At 40.4% G+C, this 23,672-nt stretch overlaps 1 protein-coding gene across 1 annotated transcript in view; it reads right to left on the bottom strand.

Annotated features, from left to right (window-relative positions):
• Positions 1-1,095: 1,095 nt before the first annotated feature.
• The window catches only part of NIAP (Major facilitator superfamily protein), a 48,815-nt gene continuing 26,238 nt past the window's right edge, over positions 1,096-23,672 (bottom strand). The window contains exons 3-7 of the mRNA XM_077366364.1: positions 23,392-23,629; positions 2,780-3,311; positions 2,442-2,644; positions 1,474-1,799; positions 1,096-1,383 (exon numbers count right to left, since the gene is read on the bottom strand). Coding sequence (XP_077222479.1) covers positions 1,572-1,799; positions 2,442-2,644; positions 2,780-3,311; positions 23,392-23,629 — 1,201 coding nt within the window. The 3' untranslated portion in view covers positions 1,096-1,383; positions 1,474-1,571. The remainder of the gene's footprint in view (positions 1,384-1,473; positions 1,800-2,441; positions 2,645-2,779; positions 3,312-23,391; positions 23,630-23,672) is intronic.

The following is a 23,672-nucleotide window of genomic DNA, read 5'->3' on the forward strand; positions in this document are numbered from 1 at the left end:
AGTTTAATTCAGGTCAAATCCAAATCATTGCTTCTCAAAAGTTTAACCTAACTTGACCTAAGTCACAATTCTACTCGCAAATGAATGGTTAAACAGAAATGGCCAACGGTTCACAGTCCACAGGAAAAGGATCATGATCAAAATGGTTAGGACAGTATAATTTATGGAATTTCTGTCTTGCATCTCATCTACAACTCACCCACCTCTAGAATACCAATCTGTCACCATATGCATGCCTTGTTTGCAATGAAGATTTGTGGCTTAGACACAACTAATTTGAACAATCCTAACGCTTCAGTTGGTGGCTTGTAAATGATGGTTGGCGAAAAACATTAATAAATCCAACTTGTCCATACAGTAAGAAAATTTATATCGGAAGGTCAAAATTATCTAACGGGATGGACTTTGGCAAAGCCTGGTCTCGGATGAATTGCCTGGGTCATTAATATTTAATAGGGAGGTCAAGCCTACTCGTATTCTTTGGAATAATACTCCTAAAATAAGTACTGAAGAGATGACAACAAAAAGAAGTCCTATGAATAAATAGCCATTGTTAAGAGTTAAGTTAGTTTCCGTTGATTTAAGAGAACTTCACTACTATGTAAAGCATGTTGATCATGGGGTTGAACTTCAACCATCACGTATTCTTCTCTCTATTATTTCTTCGTTGTTTTCTTCTCTTTCCCCTTTCCTCCATACGAATTGAATGTGAATGGGCAGGTATAAGGCTAACAAACATAAATTATACTCATATGCTTTTTTCATAAAACTATGGATTTTTGTGAAAGTAAAAGCATAATGAAATCTGCAACTCAGATTGAGTAGTAGTGCATTACTTGTAGGAAAATCATTTGATGAAGTAAATTATAAGATGTGATGAGTAATTCTAATTGTCTTTTTAATGGATAAATAATTCTATTTGTGACATTCTAATTCTGAAAGAAAATGAAAAATTGAGACAGCAAGTTCGACAGATGAAACGACAGCATTGTTCATGAAACTCAGTGATGTTCTTGACCTTCGAAAAGCAACACAAATTAGTTATTCCCAAAAACATTAGAAAATCTGGAAAGGTTAAGGATCCTCACAACACCATGAGAGCAATGAAATCTACATCACATTCATTTATAAATGGATGTACAACTACAAATACATTTGTATGTATGAACTTCTCTACATGTAAAAAATGACGGCATTTAAGATATGCCCAAATCTGTGTGTGCATGTCTGCATGTGTATCTATTCATACCCACACAAACATGGATTTGTGATTTGATATATTTCATGTGTACAATGTAGCAACCTCCAATGTGTTAAGTTCTTGGTATCTTTGCACAGTTCCTTATCCCACAAACAAATCCAATTTCCCCCGGATGAGTAACCCTAGTAAGACAACAAAGGTAGTCATAGAAGTGTGAGAACAAACAAAGTAAAATAGAAAAGAAAGGCATTGAATTTTGTACAAGGTTTCACCTGCATAGTGAGCAGCGAGTGAAGCAACCTTGACATGAAGTACAACAGATCCTGATGAGGCATGGAGATGTTGGCAGGTTAAGTTATATTACATCATCTTAGGTTGAACCAACAGTGTCACTCAGTTCACGGCCCTTGGTTTCAAATGGGAAGAGTGAAACTGCAAGACCCGAAAGGGCAAGTACAAATTCAAATAGCAAAATTGCCGTAGTTTGATGACAGCCATGTACCAAGCCGACTGCCACAAGAGGGCATAAAATCCCACCAATTCTTCCCACTGCACTTGCAACTCCAACACCAGTTGTCCTGACTGAGGTAGGGTATATCTATAGTGATAGAATAACAGAAAACAAAAATCCAATAAAAATGCTTGCACATAGATTAGAAAAACACAAAAGAGAAAGAACATGCAACAACTGAACACATGAAAGCTCCTTGGCACTGGCCTAATGGAATTGGGTATGAGAAATAAAGGAAAAAAGGGTGGCCCAGTGCACGAGGCTCCGCCATTGCGGGCACTCATCTAAAAACAAAAAATAATAATTGTAGCCCATTTTTCTTCAAGGTATAACAACCTTCCCGAGATATTATCAGCTTTTCTAAAATTCCAGAAAATCCACATCTCCATGTCATTAACTGAGATAAATAGTGTCTGCGACTCTTTATTCATATCAATGCCTTCATTCATAGTTTAGTTGTAGCATATCATAGCCCTTTTTATCTTTCTAATGAGTCCAAAATTTCCCACATACCTTGCCACTTTCATCTACTTCAGTTTCAGGTTGTGATGTATTACTACCGAAAACAATACTAATATATATATATATATATATATATATATATAAGCATTATAAATTCCAGGGGCCTAATGAAGGATACAACTAAATTACTAATAAAATGCCTTGAAATAAAAGAAGATTCTCAAGGAAGGTAACATCATATGAAGTCTAATGAACTCAACAACTAACCTCTGGGGCATAAATATATACAACTGTGAAGGTTCCTGTAATACATATGCGTGCTCCAAACAGAAGAGCAGTTGTCATACCCGCCGGCTGATGGAATACAAGAGGCAGAAGGAAAATGCATCCTAAAATAAACATAGTTGACATTGAAAGCTTGCGACCCACCCTGTCCACAACTGCTGCTGATAACAGAAGCCCGGGAATCTCTGGAAACAAGTACAAATCAAACAGTTCTTGGCTTTATTCAAATAGAGAGAGAAAGAGGGACAAAAACATCCTTCTGGCAGAAACAAATTCTCATAAGTTCATAGTTTGAAAAGCACATATTTACATAAGCCTACCTCCAAAACTAGTGATAAAAACATCCCTGTAGAGATTGGCATCCTTGGAGTATTCCGATTGCAAGGAATTTGATGTACATTGACTATTCCTATTGCTTAGCTCAGATGTCAGCAAGACAAGGCCATAATATGAAAATGCGTTCCCAAAGAATACAACCCATAGGAGGAGAGTTGATCTAATTAATTTTGGTGAAAAGAGCATAAACAATGAAGTAAAGCCTCTCGTGTCAGATTCAATATTCTCCAAAGCGGTGGTTTCATGGCTTTCTATGGAGAGTAAATGAGTATCTTCCAATGAAATAGATTTTCCATCAAGTTCCATTCTGTGATCAGAAACAAGCAAGCCAGGAGGGAGGCTCCTTCTGTTCACTTTAGCTATTTTCTCCAAGACATGTATTGCATCAGTTGTTCTGCCTTTCGTGCATAGGTACCTTGGCGACTCAGGCACAACATGATAAAATAGGAGGAGGACCAGTGCAGGTAGAGAAGACAGGGCAAGTAACCATCTCCAACCCATTGTCGGCATGACAATCTGCAGAGTAACATAGCAAAAGAATGGTTTCTTCAAAATGATTCAAATATATTTTCCCAGCTTTAAAAAAGTAAATCATAGGGTTAGTAACCTATGATTTGGCCGAAACTTTGAATTTATTGCCGACACACGTGTCGTATCAGGTCCGACACGACACCCGTGTCCACATGTGTCGACACTACTTTAGACACTTTTAAATGTACTGCTAGCCGTGTTAGTAACTTTATATGCATGTATGTGTATGAGTGTGACACTATTTCTAGATTTTTAGGGGTTGCCATGTCAGATACCTCTTATTCGTGTCGACACTCGGTACACAAATCCGTGCCCATAACTCATAATTATATGCACTTTCTATTTTAGCCGTGTCCCCGTTTCTAACTTTTTGGAGTTTACCGTGTCCGACACTCGTGTCTGTGTCCACAAATCATAGTTAGTAACTTAGTATTGAAAAAATATGATGCAAACCTAACTCTGATAGGAGCAAAGTAATGGTTTCCAGTTCAAGTTAATAGTAATAGCAATCCTAAATGAAAAATAATAATTAAATCAGCCTAAGGTTTTCATAAACAATCATAGCCTTTGAAATCTTTCATTAAATTAACAAAACTAATTCAGCCAAGTAGGTTGCAAACAATATAATCAAAATAAAAGAAAGCAGATCTATAATCAATAATAACTAGGGTCTAGCAAATCCGTCCAACAAACTGATCTATCATAAATTGCCTACCTATAGCCCAAAAAGCTAGGGGTAATGGAATAAATGTAGATAAGTAAAACGGTACGGTGATAGGGAAATGAAGATGGAATGGTCATGATGAATAGTGCCGTAAATCTAATGGTTGAAGCTCAAATAGGGCAATAAATCAAGTTGTGATGAAGTACGGGTGTGAGGAAACCTTTACCTTTGTTGTGCAGGGCTTCGGCCTTGATATTCGTGTAGGAGTCTCCAAGAAGTGCTAGAGCAATAGCCACATCATTGATCAATAAAGGGGTTGTTCCAGCCACAAGGAGAGTGAGAAATGGAGGGGAGGGGTTGGGAAGAGGGGATAACTTCAGTAGGCAACAGCAAGGGAAAGTAGACTGTTGTAACAGTAGTTAGATCCAGAGAAAGAAAGCACAGGAAGGTTGTAAAAACACAACAGATTTAAGCAACAAGAAAGGGGAAAATAAGGGGGGCTGAAGATACATCTTTGATGATACAGCTGTGGTTAGCTGTATGAGGGAGCTGAGAAAAGAAAGGAAGAGACAGTAGCTGAAATAGCAATAGGAAGTATCAAGAATAGGCGAAAATAGTTGTAGCAAGAGCAACAACAATGGGCAAGGAGGGGATCGAGGGGTGGAGGGAGAAGGGAGAAAGAGGGAAGGAAGAGAGAACTTAGAGAGGTGTCAGTTGCAGCCTTGGGCTCCTGGTCGGCCAAGAGAAAGAGCAGGGAGGGGGAAGAATGGGAAAGAGGAGGACGAGAAGAGGGAGGAAAGGAGAGAGAACCATGGGCGGAGAGAATATGGAGCGAACCCAGGGGTTCTAGGCTAAGTTGTAAATTCCATTCCGTTCAGGCCGGAATTCCTGTTCCGGTTCAAAAGTCGGGATGGAACGACCAAATATTCCGTTCCGGTCTAGATTCCGATCGTTCCAGCCGGAATTCCCCCGAAATCCGGAATTCAGGACGAAACAAGCGGAATGCCCTGTTTTGTCCGGAATTCCCCACTTTTTTTTTTTTTTTTGGTCTTTTCTCGTTTCCTCTTCTTGCTTCTCTTTTCTACTTCCCTTTTCTTCTTAGTATTTACATGTAAAGTCATTTAAGTAAATGTCTTTACTATTTATTGTCCATTTTTACATGTAAATAAGGGAATACCCCAATTTGGATCTATTAAAAATAGTTTCAAGACCCAAATCTAAAAGGATAAAAAGTCAACTTTCCAGTTCTAGTACAAAATTCAAAAAAAATGGGTCAAGTCAAAATCTTACCTTCCAAGCGATGGGGTATTTTTCCAATTTTAAAAATTCATAAATTCTATCATGTACATAAATTATAAAATCCCAAAAGTCCGATAAAAAAATTACATAATTTGGTCTCTAAAATTTTCCCATCTCGTCAGGCACTGGTTAACACAAGCATTTTAGCTTATAGTGATTTTTATTTAAGTAAATGTTGGATCTTTGACATATTTTGTTGATTTAATTGTTTCTTATATTTTTCTAACAATTTCTGTTTTTTTCACATTTTTAACTATTAAAAAAATTTCTCTTGTCATAGCATAATGAAAAGTTTCGAACGAAACACCGCAACGTTCCATTCCGGTCACCAAAACGAAATGGCTAACAAAACGGAATTTATAACTTAGGTTCCAGGTAATTTCAAAGAACCTTAGGAGTGTAATGAGTTAATCTTGCAATTAAAGTAGCCCAAACCAGTTCCAAAAGTCAGATTAGAAGGTTCAGACATAATCAAATCTGCCTATAATGCTTACTTTATGTTAGTTGTTAAGATGACTCAATAATGGGCTTAAAATCATTCTCAAGCATGCATTAATAATAGCAATTCACATCGGAGACAAACAATGTATATCTATGGCTACAATGAATATAGGTCTGAATGCAAGACAAAAATCAAATTAAAGGTATCACTAAGGCCCACAAATCATCTAGCAAATGGGATAACGAGGCTAGAGTAGTTAGAGGGATTCAAAGCAATAGGTAACTCAAGATGGGATCTATAAGACTGAAAATGGTAAGAGAAAAGATCTCACTCGATAAAAATTCAGCTTATCGGTCCGAATGTAACATGTCAGAGGTCGAAGAGGATGGGGGAGAAGCCTGAAAGCCTCAATCTGTCCAAGGGCAGAAATTACAAGCGATAGGTCTACCCAGGGTGGAGAAAGATCCTCGTGTACAACTTGGACAGTGATGTTGTAAAGATCTGAAGTAGCAGTAAGGTGAAGGGTTGTAACCAACACGGTTATCAGCCAAATAATGGTAAAGAGAAAGAAGAGAGTGGATGAGCCGTGAAAAGGGAATAAGCCGAATGATGGTATAGAGAAATGAGAGAGTGGAGGCGCCACGAAAAGGAAAAGGCGGCTGTTGGGAGAAGAACATCATGTAGATCGCCGAAACAATCCTATAAATAGCAAAGAACAGCAAGGAGGAAGAGGGAAAGCTCACAAAGGGAAGGGGGCTGGGCAGTCGTCGTGATGTGCTGCCTAGTCACACGGTTATATGAGGGGGGGAAACCGTGGGATGATAGGGAAAGAAAAGGATACAGAGAAAAGAAGAGGAGAAAGAATAAAGATATTGAGAGGAAAGGTAAGGAGGACACATGACAGGGGAAAGGTAAGGAGGAGAAAGAAGGGATAAAAAAGAAAGATAAAGAGAAGAAGAGAAAGGATAGAAGGGAGGAAGAAGGCCTATGTTGTGCCGGGGGTTCCCCTTTTGTGTCAAAGTGGGGAAAATTCCCCTCTTGCGACTGATATTAAATTTTTTCTTTATTTATTTTTATTTTGTTTTAATATTATTATTATTATTTTTGGTGGGGGTGGATTGGGGGGGGGGGGGGGGGGGGGGGGGTGCTTCCTAACAACCAATAAGAAAGAAATACTACTCAGCCAAGGGTATGGCACATGATGAGATGATGTGGGTACTAGGACAACCCCCATATCTAGGATCCAAAAATAGAAAGTGTTAACACACAAATAGAAACTAAATAAATGGAATGTGAATGAAAATGGCATGTCATCAAGACTTGATAACATCAGCTCTCCCTAGGTGGGAATAACTCGATTCAGTCGAGTAAACATCTGTAACGTGCTGGAATAAGTCCTCAGAGTCGGCACAACTCAGCCTCATCGATCCAGGTGCACTTTGTCAACAGACGGTCTCATCAATGAAAAGGATATTGTGGATGTGATCTGCGAAAGTGTCTATTGTCCTGATGTCCATAATGTCCCCGATCTCGTTCCTGATGGATGGGCTAGCTCGGAAAGGTATCATAGCAATGTCAATTGGCTTTTGCAGATCCCGGTCAAATAGGCAGAGATCAGCAACGTTGAAGATAGAAGAAGTCAAGACATCCTCAGGGATGTTCAATAGATAAGCGTTAGGACCCAACCACTTCAGGATATGGCACGTACTTCTTCTTCTTCAACTTGTCGTCGACTCCAACTAGATATCGCTTATGTATGATGTAAGTTGTCACAAAGTCTCCTACACTAAAGGTATGCGCTTTGAAGTTGATCTGCAACCATGGTCTCCTATACAAAGTTCAAAATTTTGGATTCGTCCGGGACCGAAATTTAAAACCAAAACTGAAATTATAAGACTTACACCGAAATTGCCACCAAAATTTCGTTTTCGACAGAGGAAACCTTGTCTACAACTCCCTTGTACTTTTCATCAATGTTGCCAAGGCAGGAAGCAGGAAGCACGAAGCGGAAGCGAAGGCTCTTAGGAAGGTGGGAAGCGGGAAGGGTCCGAGAATTTTTTTAATAGTCAATTTTTTTTTAAAATATTAAAAAAATATAAAAATATTATAGATAATTATATGAACCAAATATTAACAAAACATTTTATATTAAACGATCCAATATTTAGCTCATCCTTGTACTGACCATCTCGGTCTTCTCTGATAATATTTGTTACAATTTTTCAAAAATTAAACGATCCAACATTTACTTAAAGGAAAATCACTATCAGCTGAAATGCTTGCGTTGACCAGTGCCTGACAAGATAAAAAAAATTTAGAGACCAAATTATGAGATTTTTTACTGGACTTTTGGGATTTAATAAGGTTTGGACATGATAGAAATTATGAATTTTTCAAATTGGAAAAATACCCCATCCTTTGGAAGTAAAGATTTTGATCCGACCCGTATTTTTCGAATTTTGTACTAGAACTGGGAAGTTGGCTTTTATCATTTTAGATTTGGGTCTTGAAACTATTTTTAATAGATTCGAATGGGGGGGGGGGTATTCTCTTATTTACATGTTAATCTTACGTAAATGGACAATAAAAATGACTTTACATGTAATTACTAAGGAGGAAAGAGGAAGAGAAGACAACCAACAAGAGACAAGGAGGGTAGAAGATTCCCAAGAAATACAAAACGTGATTCCCGTTAATTCAAAATGTGTTTCCCCTAAACACCTAAACACCAAAACGCACTTCCCATTTCCAGGAAATGCATTTCCCACGAATCGGATACCGGTTTCCCAAAAATTGAGGAATCAAAACGTTTCCTGCTTCGGAATCGCGTCTCGGGAAATGTGATTCCCCATTTTGAGTAGTGTTTCCTGCTTCCTTGCTTTTCATTACTTGCGAGCAACTACTCCAACACCTCTTGTTGTACTTGCTTTATAAGATGAACGAGATCCTCGGCCTCAACATTGCTCTGACCGGAGTAAGATATATGGGTGCGGTCAAATAAATGGGGTATGGGAAATCCATAGATGGTTTCAAAGGGTGACTTTCCAGTGGAACCACTGACGGAACTGTTATAGGAAAATTCCGTTTGAGGCATAGCCAAGTCCCATTGGTGAGGTCTCTCACCCACTAAACATCTTAGTAAGCTTCCCAAGCTATGATTGACCACCTCCGTTTGCCCATCTATTTGGGGATGGTAGGAACTACTAAATTGAAGTGTGGTCTCATCTTAGTAAGTTTCCCAAGCTATGATTGACCACCTCCGTTTGCCCATCTATTTGGGGATGGTAGGAACTACTAAATTGAAGTGTGGTCTCCATTTTTCTCCATAAGGTTCTTCAAAAATGACCTATGAACCTAGTGTCCCTATCAGGAATGAACGACCTAGGAATTCCATGTAGACGGACGAACGTTCTAAGGAATTACTCTGCCACGTGTGACGCATCGAACGTTTTCTAACATGGAATAAAGTGAGATATTTTGGAGAATCTCTCAACTACATCAAAGACAAATTCAAATTTCCTAGTAGTTTAGGGTAAACCTATAACAAAGTCCATACCAACATCCACCCAAGGTCTACTAGGAATTGGCAACGAGGACTACAAACCTGTGTTTTTGGCCTGTCTTTGAAAGACTGACACGTCCTGCATTGTATCACGTCACATTTTTTAACCATGGTCAAAAGTATCGTTGCTCAACCAGAGCAAGGGACTTCGCTTGACCAAAATGGCCTCTCAACCCTCCATTATGGATCTCCTGAATAAGGCTCTCACATAACGATCCATAAGGAATGCACAAGCGAGTGTTGTGAAATAGAAAACTATCATGGACAACAAAAGTTGAGCTAGGATCGACACATGTCGACTGACATGACTCCTAAATAGGACCGAAAAATGGATCAGTCTAATATTGATCTCTAAAGGAGTTGAATGAGACAACTATTGGCCTTACAATCACAAGCGAATACATCATCCTACTCAAGGCATCTGTCGCGCAATTCTGAACCCCTGCTTTGTGTAGTTGGTTGACTGTACACTCTACAAGAAGGTGAACCACTTAGCATGATGCTTATTTAAAGTATTTAGTGCAATGCTTCATGGTCGGAGTTAAGCACGAACATTCATTGAATCTAGGTAGTGTTTCTCATTCTTGCGAGCTTGAACAACTGCATAAAATTCAGCATCGAGTACCTCAACTGAGCGTCATTCAGCTTCTCGCTAAAGAAACCCACAGGGCACCCCTCTTGACTAAGGACAACTCCAATGCCTACCTCAGAGGTGTCACAATCGACCTCGAAGACCTTACTTAAATCCGAGCGTTCATCATCTTGGTCTTAATGAGGTCAGCCTCCGGAGTCCAATGGAACTTTAGTGCCCTGTGCCGACACAATATATCCCAAGAAGGTTAGGCTATCTATCGTAAATACGCATTTCTTGATATTAGCGAACAATTTATTCTCCCTTAAGACTTTGAAGACTTTCTACATGTGGGGTATATACTCATTAGGATCCTTACTATAAATGATCATCAAAATACACGACGACGAACTTGCCTATGAATGGTCATACTTATTGATTTATCACACGCATAAAGGTACTGGGTACATCAAATAAACCAAAGGGCATGATCAACCACTAATATAGACCCTCACGAGTTAAAGGCAATCCTCCATTCGTCGCAAGGCCTTATTCTAATCCGATGATCCTAACCATTGAGATCGATCTTGGAGAACAAGCAGGCGCCATTCAACACCTCTAAAATGTAATCGAGTCTAGGTATGAGAAACCTATTGTTGACAATTATTTTGTTGATGGCACGCCCATCAATGCACATTCTTCACGCCCCATCTTTCTTAGGAGTTAGAAAGGCTCGTGCTTTGTTGAATGTATCCCTTCTTCAACAAGTCTAAAACCTGTCAATGTAAGTCCTTGTACCCAGTAGAGCTCACATGATAGCGAGGTAAATGTGGTCAACTTGAAGCAACGTTGAATATCATGTAGTAGAAGGAGTCGAGATAGATTGCCAGGAACGAGGTCACTGAACTCCAATAACAGCTGTATTTGGGGAGGTACAGGCTTGTACCTCCAGACTCTTCTTTACCTTTGAGTACTAAGACAGTTTTTGTCTTTACATGCATCCTCGAAGTGATTGAGGTATAGTGCCAACTCCTTACCTTTGGATGTAGCACCCTTGATGCAGGACAATACCTAAACGAGGGAAAATCCTACATTCCTAATGAGATAATGGGTTCTAGGAAAGTTTAGGGCTAACTCTTAAGAGGCTAAAGACACCTACTGGTTAACTAGGGTTGATTTAAGGCAGAATTAATTGGCGGACAACAGCAATATTGAGGCTTAACTTTCCATTAAATAATGAGAAAAAACACAATTAGCATGAAATAAACCTTAAACAAATTAGTCGACAGTTAAAGGGTCCTTTGGGTAACTAGCTAAGGGTAAAATTAGCCCAAAACAGAGTTTTAAACGTGCGACCAAGTAGAATAATTAAACAGTACCAAAACCTATGAATTAAACCTTATTTTGATGAGAAATCAGTAATAATCCTATGAAAAAAAAGTAATGAATTTCAGCAGCAACAAAACGGGGTCAAATCGGTCCAATTTAGGCCAAAAGGGTATTTTGGTAGTTTGGAAAGATCTGTAATTTTGGGATTTAGGGCTGATTGCTCGTAGGGTATGATCTAAAAGATGAAAAGAAACCAGTTTCAGACCTGGTGTTCAATTTTGATGGCCGTTGCACCATTAATTTCCAAGAAGACGTGTTCAAGAGTTGAAAAGGGTTCGAATTTTCAATTGACTGCAAAAGGGGTTTAAAACTATGGATCTTTGATGTTTTGGCTGAGGTTTAGTCCCAAATAAAGTCCTTCAAAGTTCCAAGATGAGATCTTAAACAATGTAGGAGACATTTGGATTTTGGGTTCTTGTATTTTAGGGTTCAAGAACACACAAAAAATTGAAGAACTAATGACTTGTTTATGGCTGATTTGAGAGAAGAATAGAAGTGAGAAGATGAGAGGGGATTGAGAAGAATGGCTCTAAGCCACCAAGAAGAGAGAAGAGAAGGAGTTTCATGCTTCAATTGCTTCTTTTGCAAAAACGTTAATTCCTTATTCAATATTCAAAAGTCTCTGGCATTGCTTTCATATTTATAAGAAAAGAAACCCTAGAAAATAACTTAAAACCTAAGCAACTAATCTCAACCATTCATCAAATCCAAAGTAAACTAAATAAAGTTAAAACTTACCTAAAATGGTAATCCCGTAATAAACCTATATCACTTCTTAAAAACACTCATAACTTGCTCAAATCACATACAAATCATGTGATCTTGGGCCCATTAGATAGGTAATTGAAAAAACCGTTCTAATAATACCAAAAACACACCAAACGAATGAGATTTGATGCCTAAAAAGTAGGCTACGAATAAAATGACGAAAATAACAAACAACTAAAAGAAAAACATCAACATAGAGTGGACGCCCAATACGCATGTCGTGTGGCATGTGGCACATGTGGCACAACACATGTGGTATATGTAGCATGTGTGAACGTCTATCTCTCATGCAAAAATCAGTCCTCCTTCCCACGATTCTTTCTTTGCTTGTAAACTTCGAATCCTCCTCCTTCGTTGATGTCCCCATCAACCCCCTTTTACTGGAACACGAGGTGTCGCATATCCCTAGGCAACCTAAGAGGATCCTTTACAAGATTCATATTTATGCGAATGTGGTCCTTCACAAAGGAGTGCGTGTTTTTATCCCCGTCATGGGTAGTCTTTCGATAATACAGTCAGGAGCAGCCCAGCAAGATATGTGAAATCCCAACTATGGAAACCAAGAGGGGTGAATTGGTTGTCATCTAAAATTTTACCTTTTAAAAACTTGTGCTATTAAGATTTATAGTGTTGCTTTTAAGAACTTAAACAATGGTAGATTAATTAGCAACACTTGGCACTCAACACTAATTAGTCCATTTTTAATCCCTAGTTACTATTTGTTTACTTAATCAAGGTAAATTGATTGACTTTAAGACAATAACAATGGTAATCATTAAATCCCTAGTTAATGCTTGATTAAGAAATTATTTGGCTAACTTGCAAGATGTATATGCCCAAATTAAAGTGATGCAAGTAAATCACTCAAGAATAAGATAATCTCAATCACAAAGAAAGCACAAATAAAAGAGTAGGGATAGAGAGAGTGCACCAAGAAGGAGAAGATCATTGCATGCAAGATTTAAAGTGGTTCAGCCTTCAAACCCAAGGCCTACTCCACTCTTCTCAAATTTGGCTCCTTGAGGCAATACACTAAATGTGATTATTGATACAATGAATATGGCACTGCATCTTTAACACTCGCCCACGAAGATGGCTCCGCGTCTCCGAGCACTTGCCAACTCCAATGGATTTTAAATTGGTGCCCTTTCCACCTTTACAATGTTGTAGAATGACGAAGAACAGTACAATAGTTTAGCCTCTTGAAGGGATTGATGGCACAACAAAGCACAAATGAGAATCTCTAAAAGATTACAAGATAAAGCCTAAACCAAACTCTCAAAGATGTTTCTCCAAATTGAGGCACAAGAGGTTTGGGTGAGATTTGAATGCCAAAATTATGTTCTCAAGTGTAAATCATAGCTTAGGGAAGATATTTGGTCATTAAGAGTTATGTTAAAATCATATCAAGCTCATATATATAGCTAAGACCCAGAACTAGCCGTTATTGGGTCCCCAACGGCTAGTAAAGATGCTACCTGTGAAGTTCCGCGGTAGCCGTTGGCCTTTTTTTATTTTCAAACAGAAGCCTCCACGAAGCTCTGTGAGATCCCACGGAGTTCCGAAAATCATATCTCTCTCATTTCTTGTCGGATTTCAACGTTCTTGTGCTCTACGGACAAGAGAAGAACGAGATCTATCTGATAAAAACATTTTCAAAAATATTTGAAATTTTTTTGTACTGATTATCATAGTATTTTGTCCAATGGTCATCCATGTAAGTGCCAACTTGATGCTTTTTCATGTTTGAGCTCACTTCGGCACTTGGGCTTTGGGTCCACTTGGTTTTTGGGTCTTTTTTTTTTCTTTTTTTAAGAATGACGTATTTCATTAATATTAAGATGGCATTCGAGACCAGGAGTCCCACCCTGCTTTACAAAACATTAAAGAGTAAAGGCACGGGCATACCCGAGGCCAATTCGAAGATACAAAAGTAAGGAAAAGTACAATATCGTAAACTACTCCTTTCTTCCTTTCAGCAACCTGAAGCGGGCTTACAGAAAGGATGCTATTTCTATTTCTTCCCTTTGGGCTCCAGCCTTTGCTAGGCTATCAACTACCTCATTCGTCGATAGCTTACGATGTTCAATCCTCGGATCAAGCACCCTTATCAGATCCAATATTTCCCCAACCAGTTCCTACAATTTCCAAAGTCCCTTAGAGGAACCAGAGGCCCAGGCTACGCCATTGGTAGAGTCACCTTCAACAATTAAGGGGCGTTGGTCATTCTCGAAAGCCCATCGCAATCCGAAGGGGAGAGCCCTGATTCCGCTTTGTTTGCATCACAGATACCAGCCGGTCCAAAAAAAGTCATAACCATCGAAGTGCTAGAATTTCTAATGACTCCCCCTATACAAGCCTTCCCTGGATTACCGAGGGAGCAACCGTCAAAGTTAAGTTCCAACCACCCCAGTGGTGGTGGTACCCATTTAGGTTTAGGCTTGGTTCTAACTGTTCTGTCCCATATAACTTACCACCAATTCCTTATAAGATCTCCCATCCCATATGGAATTCGTTTCTTAGCCTTTGTCCATGAGACTAATTCCACTTTAATGTCTGAGGCCAGGTGACCAGAAGTTTTGCTTTTTTCCTCAAATATCTGTCTGTTACGTTCCTTCCAGATGTTCCAAGTTATGGCGTAAGGAACGGTCGACCATAATGCTCCACCTGTGTCACTGAAGGGACCGGATTGCAACCCAAGGAGAAGAGAGCTAATAGATTCGGGACATACCCAGGATATACCGAAAACTCCTACCACTCTCATCCACAGGCGGTATGAATATGGGCAATGCAGGATAAGATGATGCAACATTTCCTCATGTTGCTGACAGAGAACGCACATACTTGCTAGGCTGAAGTGTCTTTTCTACAAGCGATCACAGGTATTTATTTTCCTATGGACTAATGTCCACCCAAAAGCATCCACCCTCGGAGAGGCTAGAGATTTCCAAATTCGCCCGATTGGTGATGGTTGTCCAGCATTTAAAACTATGAAAAAGGATTTTTCTGTGAAATCTCCGTTGGAAGCCGGCATCCATATCCGCTCATCTTCCTTAAACTTTGAGTAGTATGTCGACTCCAAAACAGATAGAGCCTCTATAAGTCATGGATTTCCTCCTCCTTGAGGTTATGGCGTAAACGTATATCCCAGAAGCCTTTGCCTCCCTGACCTTCTCTTACTAAATAATCTGAAACCATTGCATCAAGACTTACTACAATTCTGAATAATCTTGGGAATTCCGTACTCAGAAGTGATTTACCACACCAGAGGTCTAACCAGAATCTTACATTCGTGCCGTTACCCACTTTGTAGCGTATTTCCTGTTCGAAGCCTTCCCTAATAGAACATATGGATTTCCATGCTCCTGATCCCTTCCCTCCCAGTGGTTTTTTAATGTTCCAATCTCCTCATTCAGATCCATATTTCAATCCAACTACCCGGTGCCACAGTGCCATTTTCTCCACACCATACCTCCATAACCATTTTCCGACTAATGATTTATTTCGCAGTCTGAGCTTCCCAATCCCCAGGCCTCCTTGTCTTTTGGATTGGGTCACCTTCTCCCAATTAATTAGATGTTTCAGCTTCTTTGACTCACTATCTCCATCCCCATAAGAAATTCCGCTGTAATCTTTCAATCATCAATGCTACCTTGACCGGTATTTTGAAGAGAGACATGAAGTAAACCGGCATGTTAGAGAGTGCCGCTTTTATTAATGGTAATTCTTCCCCCAATAGAGATATACCTTTTCTTCCACGTAGCTAACTTCCTCTCTATTCTTTCCACCACCAAATCCCATTGAGCAGTCGATGGAATTCCAAACCCTAAAGGTAAGCCCAAGTAGGACACGGGGAAGGCCCCAGCACCGCACCCAATTGTCCTTGCCAGCCTTTGAACCTCTCGTTGATCCATGTTGATTCCCAAGAGCATGCTTTTGCTGAAGTTAATTTTAAGGCCAGAGCTGACCACAAACCATTTAAATATCTTCATGGTGTTAGGGATGGCTTGGGAGTTATTTTGCAAGAACACTAGCGTATCGTCCGCAAATTGGAGGAGAGTGATTTCTTCAACAAAAGGTCCAACTTGCAGCCCACGAATCAGGCCCAATCTATTTGCTTTCGTCATCATCTGACTGAGGGCCTCCACCACCATTATAAATAGGGGTATGGAGCTAAAGGATCCCCAGGCGGATACCCCTTGATGCCTTGAAAAAGCCCTCCGCTGAACCATTAATGATTACCGAGAAAGAGTTAAATGATATGAGTGACTTGACCCACATCTTCCATTTTGGACTGTTAACTTACCAACTTCTCCAAAAGCTTAAGCTATTGGAGAAAGGCAGTATTTATCTTTTATACTTTAACACTCCCCCGCACGTGTGGCCCACTTGGCAAACACGTGGCACATGTGGTCCCACTTTAGGTCGACCATCACACGTGGATTTTTGCTATCCGGGACGTTTGATCTCGAGACCTTTGGCTTTGATACCATGTTAACTTACCAACTTCTCCAAAAGCTTAAGCTATTGGAGAAAGGCAGTATTTATCTTTTATACTTTAACATGGACCAAAGCCCATCCTTTCTTGTATAAAATCAAGGACGTCCCAGTCTACATGATCATAGGCTTTCTCAATGTCTATCTTAAACACTAGGCCCAAGCGTCCACTTCTCTTCACCGAGTCAATCAGTTCATTGGCAATGAGGACCCCATCCAAGATTTGCCTTGATTCAACGAAAGCTCCTTGGAACTGGGATATGATACCCCCTATGGTATTTTTCACTCTTCTTGCTAGTAGCTTAGCTATGATTTTGGGGATGCTATGCATCAGACAAATAGGTCGGAAATCCTTAATCCCAATAACTCCTTTTTTAGGGATTAAAGCAATGAAGGTTGCTTTTGCTGCCTCGCTGATGATTTCCCTTTGCTGGAATTCTTGGAAGAAAGCCATAATGTCTCCCTTTAGTATGCTCCAAAATTGTTGAAAGAAGGCCATTGTAAAGCCATCCGAACCCGGAGCCTTATCCCCGGCCATTGAGAGAATGGTCTGTTCAACCTCCTCTTCGGAAAAATTCTGATCCAGCATTAGTCTATGATCAGGAGTAATACTTTTGAATTGAACTCCCACCAGCTTTGGTCGCCACTCCGAAGACCTAGAATATAACATCGAGTAATATTCCACAATTTTTGCTTTGATGAGAGTTTGGTCTTCGATTATTGAATCCCCATCCTTCAAGCAGTTGATTGAGTTGATTCGCCTTCGTGAGTTTGCAATACTATGAAAAAAATTCGAGTTCATATCCCCAGCTTTAAGCCACAAGGCTCGGGATTTTTGCCACCACCGGATCTCCTCTTAGTAATATAGCCTCATTTTCCTCCAGGAGTTTTCGACGATCCATTTTTTCCTCCATTAATAACGGGCTGTCCCCCTCTCTGCTTTCTAAGATGACCAAATTGTTAGAGATCTCCTCCTTTGTTTAGTTTCTTCATCGACGATCTTTTGCCATTCTTTAATTTTCAGTTTTAGCCCCTTCAATTTTTGGCAGAGGATATATCTTTTCCAGCCTCTGATTTCGATTTCTTCCCACCACTGCTTGACCTTGTCTTCAAAACCCATTATCTCCAATACGTCCAAATCAAACCTAAACGGCCGGGGTCCCCTAGAGAAGTTAGAGATTTCCAGTATAACCGCGTTGTGATCAAACACAAACCTTGGGAGCGCCTTCTGAGAAATTAGAGGGAAGCACTCCTCCCATTCTCATGTGATAAGAACCCGGTCGATTATGCTCATTATCAGCCGATCCTGATTATTTGACCAGGTAAACCTTGCTCCATTTAGTGGGAGATCTATCAATTCATGGTCTTGGATAAAGTTTGAGAAATTTCTCATGCTAATTGTGATTCTGGTGTGTGTTCTTTTCTGAGGGGAAATGGATCGTGTTAAAGTCACCACCGAGGATCCACGCACCCTGCCAAGCTTCTCGAATACTCATCAAGTCACACCATAGTTCTCGTCTCTCTGAGGCCCTGACTGGTCCATAAATAACCGTAAGCATCAATTTTTCATTCCAATCAAAAGAGGAGAAGATGATCGAAATCGAGAACCTCCCCATGCGAACTTCCTCCCGATGGAATCTTCCTTCTTTCTAGATTACAATAATCCCTCCTGTTGTACCCACTGCATCTTTTACGACCCATTCTCGTTGATTTCTGCCTCATGTCTTATTCATGATGGTGTCTGTTACCCCTATTAGCTTGGATTCAATGACAGACACCAAGTATAGCCTTCTTTGATAAATAAAATCCTTCACCGCCTATGTCTTCCTATCTTCCCTTACTCCCCTAATATTCCAAAAACTTAGCTTCATTGGGAGCGGGGATTGGGTCTCCCAACAGCTTCTCAGTCCTCTCAGACGAGGACTCCTCATTGACAGTGGTTTGTGTGAGGAGGGCCCGCCTCCCCAAAGCTGAAAACAGCATTGTTCAATTTCCATGGTGTGATCAACCTGTCTTCGTAACAAGGGATCTTAGATTGGTTATCTTTTCTCCCAAGAACCTCCTTAAAGAGTCCCTCCCCAAGGGCTTGACTAAGAATCGTCCCTTTTTTTTCCACACTCCACTGGAGGTTTCATTCCTTTGCGATTACTCCTGAAGTTCCAGATTGTTTCGACCCTTGTTTTAGGACTCGTAGAGCCTGGGCGACCTTTTCCTGTAAACTTGGCGAGTGGAAGGGCAAGTGGGTCTTTTTTGGTCCCTTTACATTACTCATTGAGTCATCACATGTTTTAGCAATGACGTACGGTCTAGTGACCACTTGAGGTGGGCTTATCAGAGGCTTTTGAAATTTGAAGTTTGAAATCTCCCTCTGGATCCAATTTTGAGTCTTGGGACCAGTGTCGCCCGTTTTCGGGACACGAGGCTGCCACATGGCAGCGGGGCCAATGGTCATCTTTCCAGCAATCGTTGAGTCGCCGGAACATGCCAATCCAAGTTCCGGTGTCTTCCCTCGTCTCCTTCGGCCCAGAATTTGATCAGAGAGAAAGTCCTCCGGCCGACGAACAGTTTGCCGATGTCTTTCCGGTGAAGGAAGTGGAGATTTGGGGTACTTCTTCTCGGGGTTCTAATAGCCCTGCAATCCTCCTCCATACCCACTGACTGAGGATCAAAAACTTCGAACACCTATTTTGAAGAAGCTATTTTGGACCCGCAGGTCTTTTGAGTGCCTTAATGTTGGAGAAAGACTAGAGAGTCAGGATGTACATTCTAAACCTCCCCCCCCCTTGCCCCCCACCCACGCACCCACACACACACACTTTGCCTTCAAGTTTGAATCTTCATGAATTTTGCCTAGCTTCAGCTTTTTTCAAACTCAAGCATTCCATGGAACTTTAACCCTTGCTTCTTTGGTCTTCAATTACTTGCATTTGCTTCGGCTAGATTCCTTGATCATGCTCTTTGATATGGGCCTTCATTTTGATCTTGAACTTAAACTTTTGCCTTTGCTAGTAGGAACTTGAGTTTGAGCTCTTCTAATTGACATCTTCTATGAATAAATGTCTTCCTTTTAGGTCCAGGTCCTTGACATTGTCCATGATTGTTCTTCAAGCTTTGGCAATGGTGTAGTGCAAGATGATGCCCACATCCCGCATTGGATTCGCCAATAGATTGTCTCGTGACCGTACTCTTAGGTGGAAAAGTCGATAAGGGTCGATTGACCATGGCCCCTCTATTGGATGAGGTAGGAGGGGATTGTTCCTCGTCTCGCCTTTGAGATCACTGGGTTAGCTTCTCGGCTTTCAATGCCAGTCGAAATGCATCGTCCGCCGTAAGCAATGTACTCTAGAATCTGTTATCGAAACCCATGAATATATCGAGCAGTAGCTTGATCATTATCCTCAACAATGTCATTACGGACTCTCAGAAGGTGGAATTCTTCTGTATATTCTCACATATTTTGCACCTAATTGAAGGCACTAGAAATCTCTGGTATAGATTGGCCCTAAAGTCAGCTGGAAGGTTTTTGCTTTTCATTTTTCCCTTCAATTTAGCCCAACTCTCTATCTTGGGCTTACCTCGTTGAACTCTCCTGGTTTGCTTTTGTTTCCACCAAACTAGGGCACAGCCCGGATAGCGATATCTCTGTAAAAATATGAAGTGGCAGCAAGATAAAAGCCGGTAACCAACATGGTTATCAGCCGAATAATGGTAAAGAGAAAGGTGAGAATGGAGGAGCGAAGAACAGGGAAGATGGGGGACTGTTGGGAGATGATGAACCAGTAGATGGCTGCAACAATCCCAATAATAGTAAAGGATAACGAGGAAGAGGGAAATAGGAGAAAGGGGCAATGACGGATAGCTAACAAAGGGAAGAATGGATTGGGCAATCACGATGTGATGCCTAGTCGCACAGTTAAATGAGGGGAGAAAACTGTTGGATGGTAGGCAAAGAAAAGAATAGAGAGAAAAGATGAGGAGAAAGAAGAAAGAGATGAGAGAGGAAAGAAAAGGAGAGGAGAAAGAAAAAGGTGGAGAGAGAAAGACAGAAGAGAGGGAGAGAAGGATGGAAGAAGGCCTATCTTGAGGAAGTAGCCTTTCTCTTATCTTGAAGTAGGTGCAATTAAGGCATTCATTAATGACTTAAGTCCCTTTATATCTTACTGGTTGTTAGGGAGGGGCCAGTGCAGTCTTTCACTTAATCTTACATGAGAGAATCAAGAACATTGGAGAAACCCCAATATTTGGAGAATATGCAATCCCCACGCCACCCACAGACACACACACACACACACACACACACACACACACACACACACACACACAAAAATACCGACTCTCATTAAGAAAGGAGTGGCTGATTCTGCCCTTGTCATGATCACTCTTAATGGACTTGGTGAAGACTCTCGAATTTTATCACTTCTCTGGAATTTCAAGTACAGAAAAGGTTTCTGCCCTGCACGAGCTTGCCATATCTAGAATAATACCAATCCAACCCATTTCATGAATAAAATGCGAAGGTATTATGGTCAAATATGAGGATAGAATATGATGAGATAATGTGGACCCTAGGGGATGTGGACAACCCACACATCTCAACTCAACTCAACAAAGCCTTTGTCCAAAACTAGGTTGGGTCAGCTAAATGAATCCTTTAGAAAAATTTCACGAAGAAGGTGAAAGGAATCTACTCGGCTCCAATCCTGGCTCTAGATCGGTTCGTCTACGTGAATCATTTTCTTCCATTCTATCCTATCCAAGGTCATGTTCTCTGTAATGTTCCTAGCTATCAAGTCTTTCCTCACTGTTTCTACCCAAGTTGTTTTCGGTCTGCCCCTACCTCTTTTTACTCCATCAACTTGGCACGAGTCGCCTCTTCTCACTGGAGCATCCAAAGGCCTACGTTGGATGTGTCCAAACCATCTTAAGCGGCGCTCTCTCATCTTCTCCTCAATTGGTGCCACCCCCACCTTTTTACGAATGTCTTCATTTTTAATTCTATCTAACCTTGTGTGGCCGCACATCCATCTAAGCATTCGCATCTCCGCTACAATCATCTTATGCACATGCTGCTTCTTGGTAGCCCAACATTCTGAGCTGTACAGCATGGCTGGCCTCACAGCTGTCTTATAAAACTTTCCCTTCAACTTGGTAGGGATTTTACGAAAATAGAAATTGTCAATACAAAAATAGAAATTAAAAAAATGGAATGTGGATAAAATAGCATGTCTTTGAGGATGGATTACATCAGACTACCTTATTGTGGGCTCCTTGGGCTTTCTCCAAATCGTCCATTAGGGTGGAGGAGGGGAGGGTAAGGGGTATTTATAAAGAGACCATGGGTTGTCCCCTAAGAGGGTTACAATGAAAAAAAAGAAGGGTTCTTAAGGGGCTTTACGTAAAAAAGTGGAGGCCTCTCATATAAGAACCAATAAGAAATAAAGAGGTATTAAGTGGGCTTTAAGTGGATGTGGGCCATGGTGTGGGATGTGGATAACAGGGAAAATAAAAGGGGAATAAAAGTGGGCCATAGGTGATGTCGACGGCCCCACATCTAGGATATATATGCATCCTAAAATAGCTATAAATCCTACTAAAATGCAACTAAAAATTGAAATAAATCCTAAACCAATTGAGTCTCTCCAACAAAACTAAATCAACTAATCAGTGGGCTGGATCAAATCAGAATTGAAGCAACCTTCCAAAACTGAAACTCTTTCTATACTTCAATGTGACAAATTGCAAAATCCAATGGATCTTTATAAGCACTGCTGGTATCATTCAGGAAGATTATAATCTTTACCACTTTCCAGCTGTTGCACATGTGGCACGTATGAATGATGATCAGAAGTGCTGATCTTGTGGCTCACCACGTGACCAGTGAACCCTTTTATCAAGGCTGTCTTTAGCTGTTCCAGAAATTATTAACCATTGAAGTTTCCAGTCCTTGATCAGGTAGATAAATTTTCCATTGAGAGTGAGACTAGACACCCTGAATAATCTCACAGTAGCCCACAAGATCAATGTTTACAATTACATCTCATGTGCATGGAAGGTCTGGAGAATGATAAAAGATCTCACTAGCACCATTTCTATCAGCATTTCTTTTAGAAATAACCTATAAACAACCAAAACAGATGCGCGAAAGAAGACGATTCCTGAAAATATCCAAAATTTATGTAGTCGTGGGCCTTATGGCAAATGGCAATTATGCTATGATTTGTGGACACGGACACGAGTGTCGCGTGTCGACACGGACACGGCAAACTCCTAAAATTTAGAAATGGGGACACTCCGTTTCAATAAGGATATGAGGTATCTGACATGGTTTGTGGACATAGATTTGTGTGCCGAGTTTCGATAAGGATATGAGGTATCTGACATGGAATCCCCTAAAAATCTAGAAATAGTGGCACTCATAAACGAACATACATACAAAGTTACTGACACTTCTAGTAGTACACTTAGAAGTGTCTATAAGAGTGTCGACACGTGTGGACACGACACGACACGTGTATCAGCAATAAATTCAAAGTGTCCGCCAAATCATAGCAATTATGCAAACCTTAAAGTTGTTGAAAAAGTAGAGTAAATTGGATACAAGTAATCAGGTGCATCTAATGGTAATGAATAAGTTATGACGAATCATTATAGTAAAGAGGTTATATGAATCTACATCTAAAGTCTACAAAGATAGTGAATTAACCCCATAGATGAAATTTAAAATTACAATGCAAAGGTTTTTCAAAACAAGAAATATCTTATTTTTTATATTCCTGCTCTTAAAATAGCTTACTTGAAAAAAGAAAAGAAGAAAGGTAAAGTAGTATCTACACGCAAGAAGAGTGCAGATTGTGGTATGATAAATGGACATACCCATGCCAGTGAAGCCTCCAAAATTGTGCCAATAGTCCAGAAAGCCTGAAAAACTACCATCCAAATGCCTCTGTTTGGAGCAGGAATAAACTCTAAGAACCATGATGCAAGCACATGGCCACCTCCCAACCCAACACCAACCAAACAACGAAGAATAACCAATGAAATATAATTTGGGGCAATAGCACTTAGAAAACCAGCTCCACCAGTAACCAGCGCCGTAATGAAAAACCCCTTCCTGAAAGTAAGATGGAAGAAGAAATCCATAAATACTACAGGAG

Source organism: Tasmannia lanceolata, unplaced genomic scaffold (genome assembly GCF_043159265.1).
Source record: "Tasmannia lanceolata isolate RefF3 unplaced genomic scaffold, GAP_Taslan_0.1 ptg000023l, whole genome shotgun sequence".
Lineage (NCBI taxonomy): Eukaryota > Viridiplantae > Streptophyta > Magnoliopsida > Canellales > Winteraceae > Tasmannia > Tasmannia lanceolata.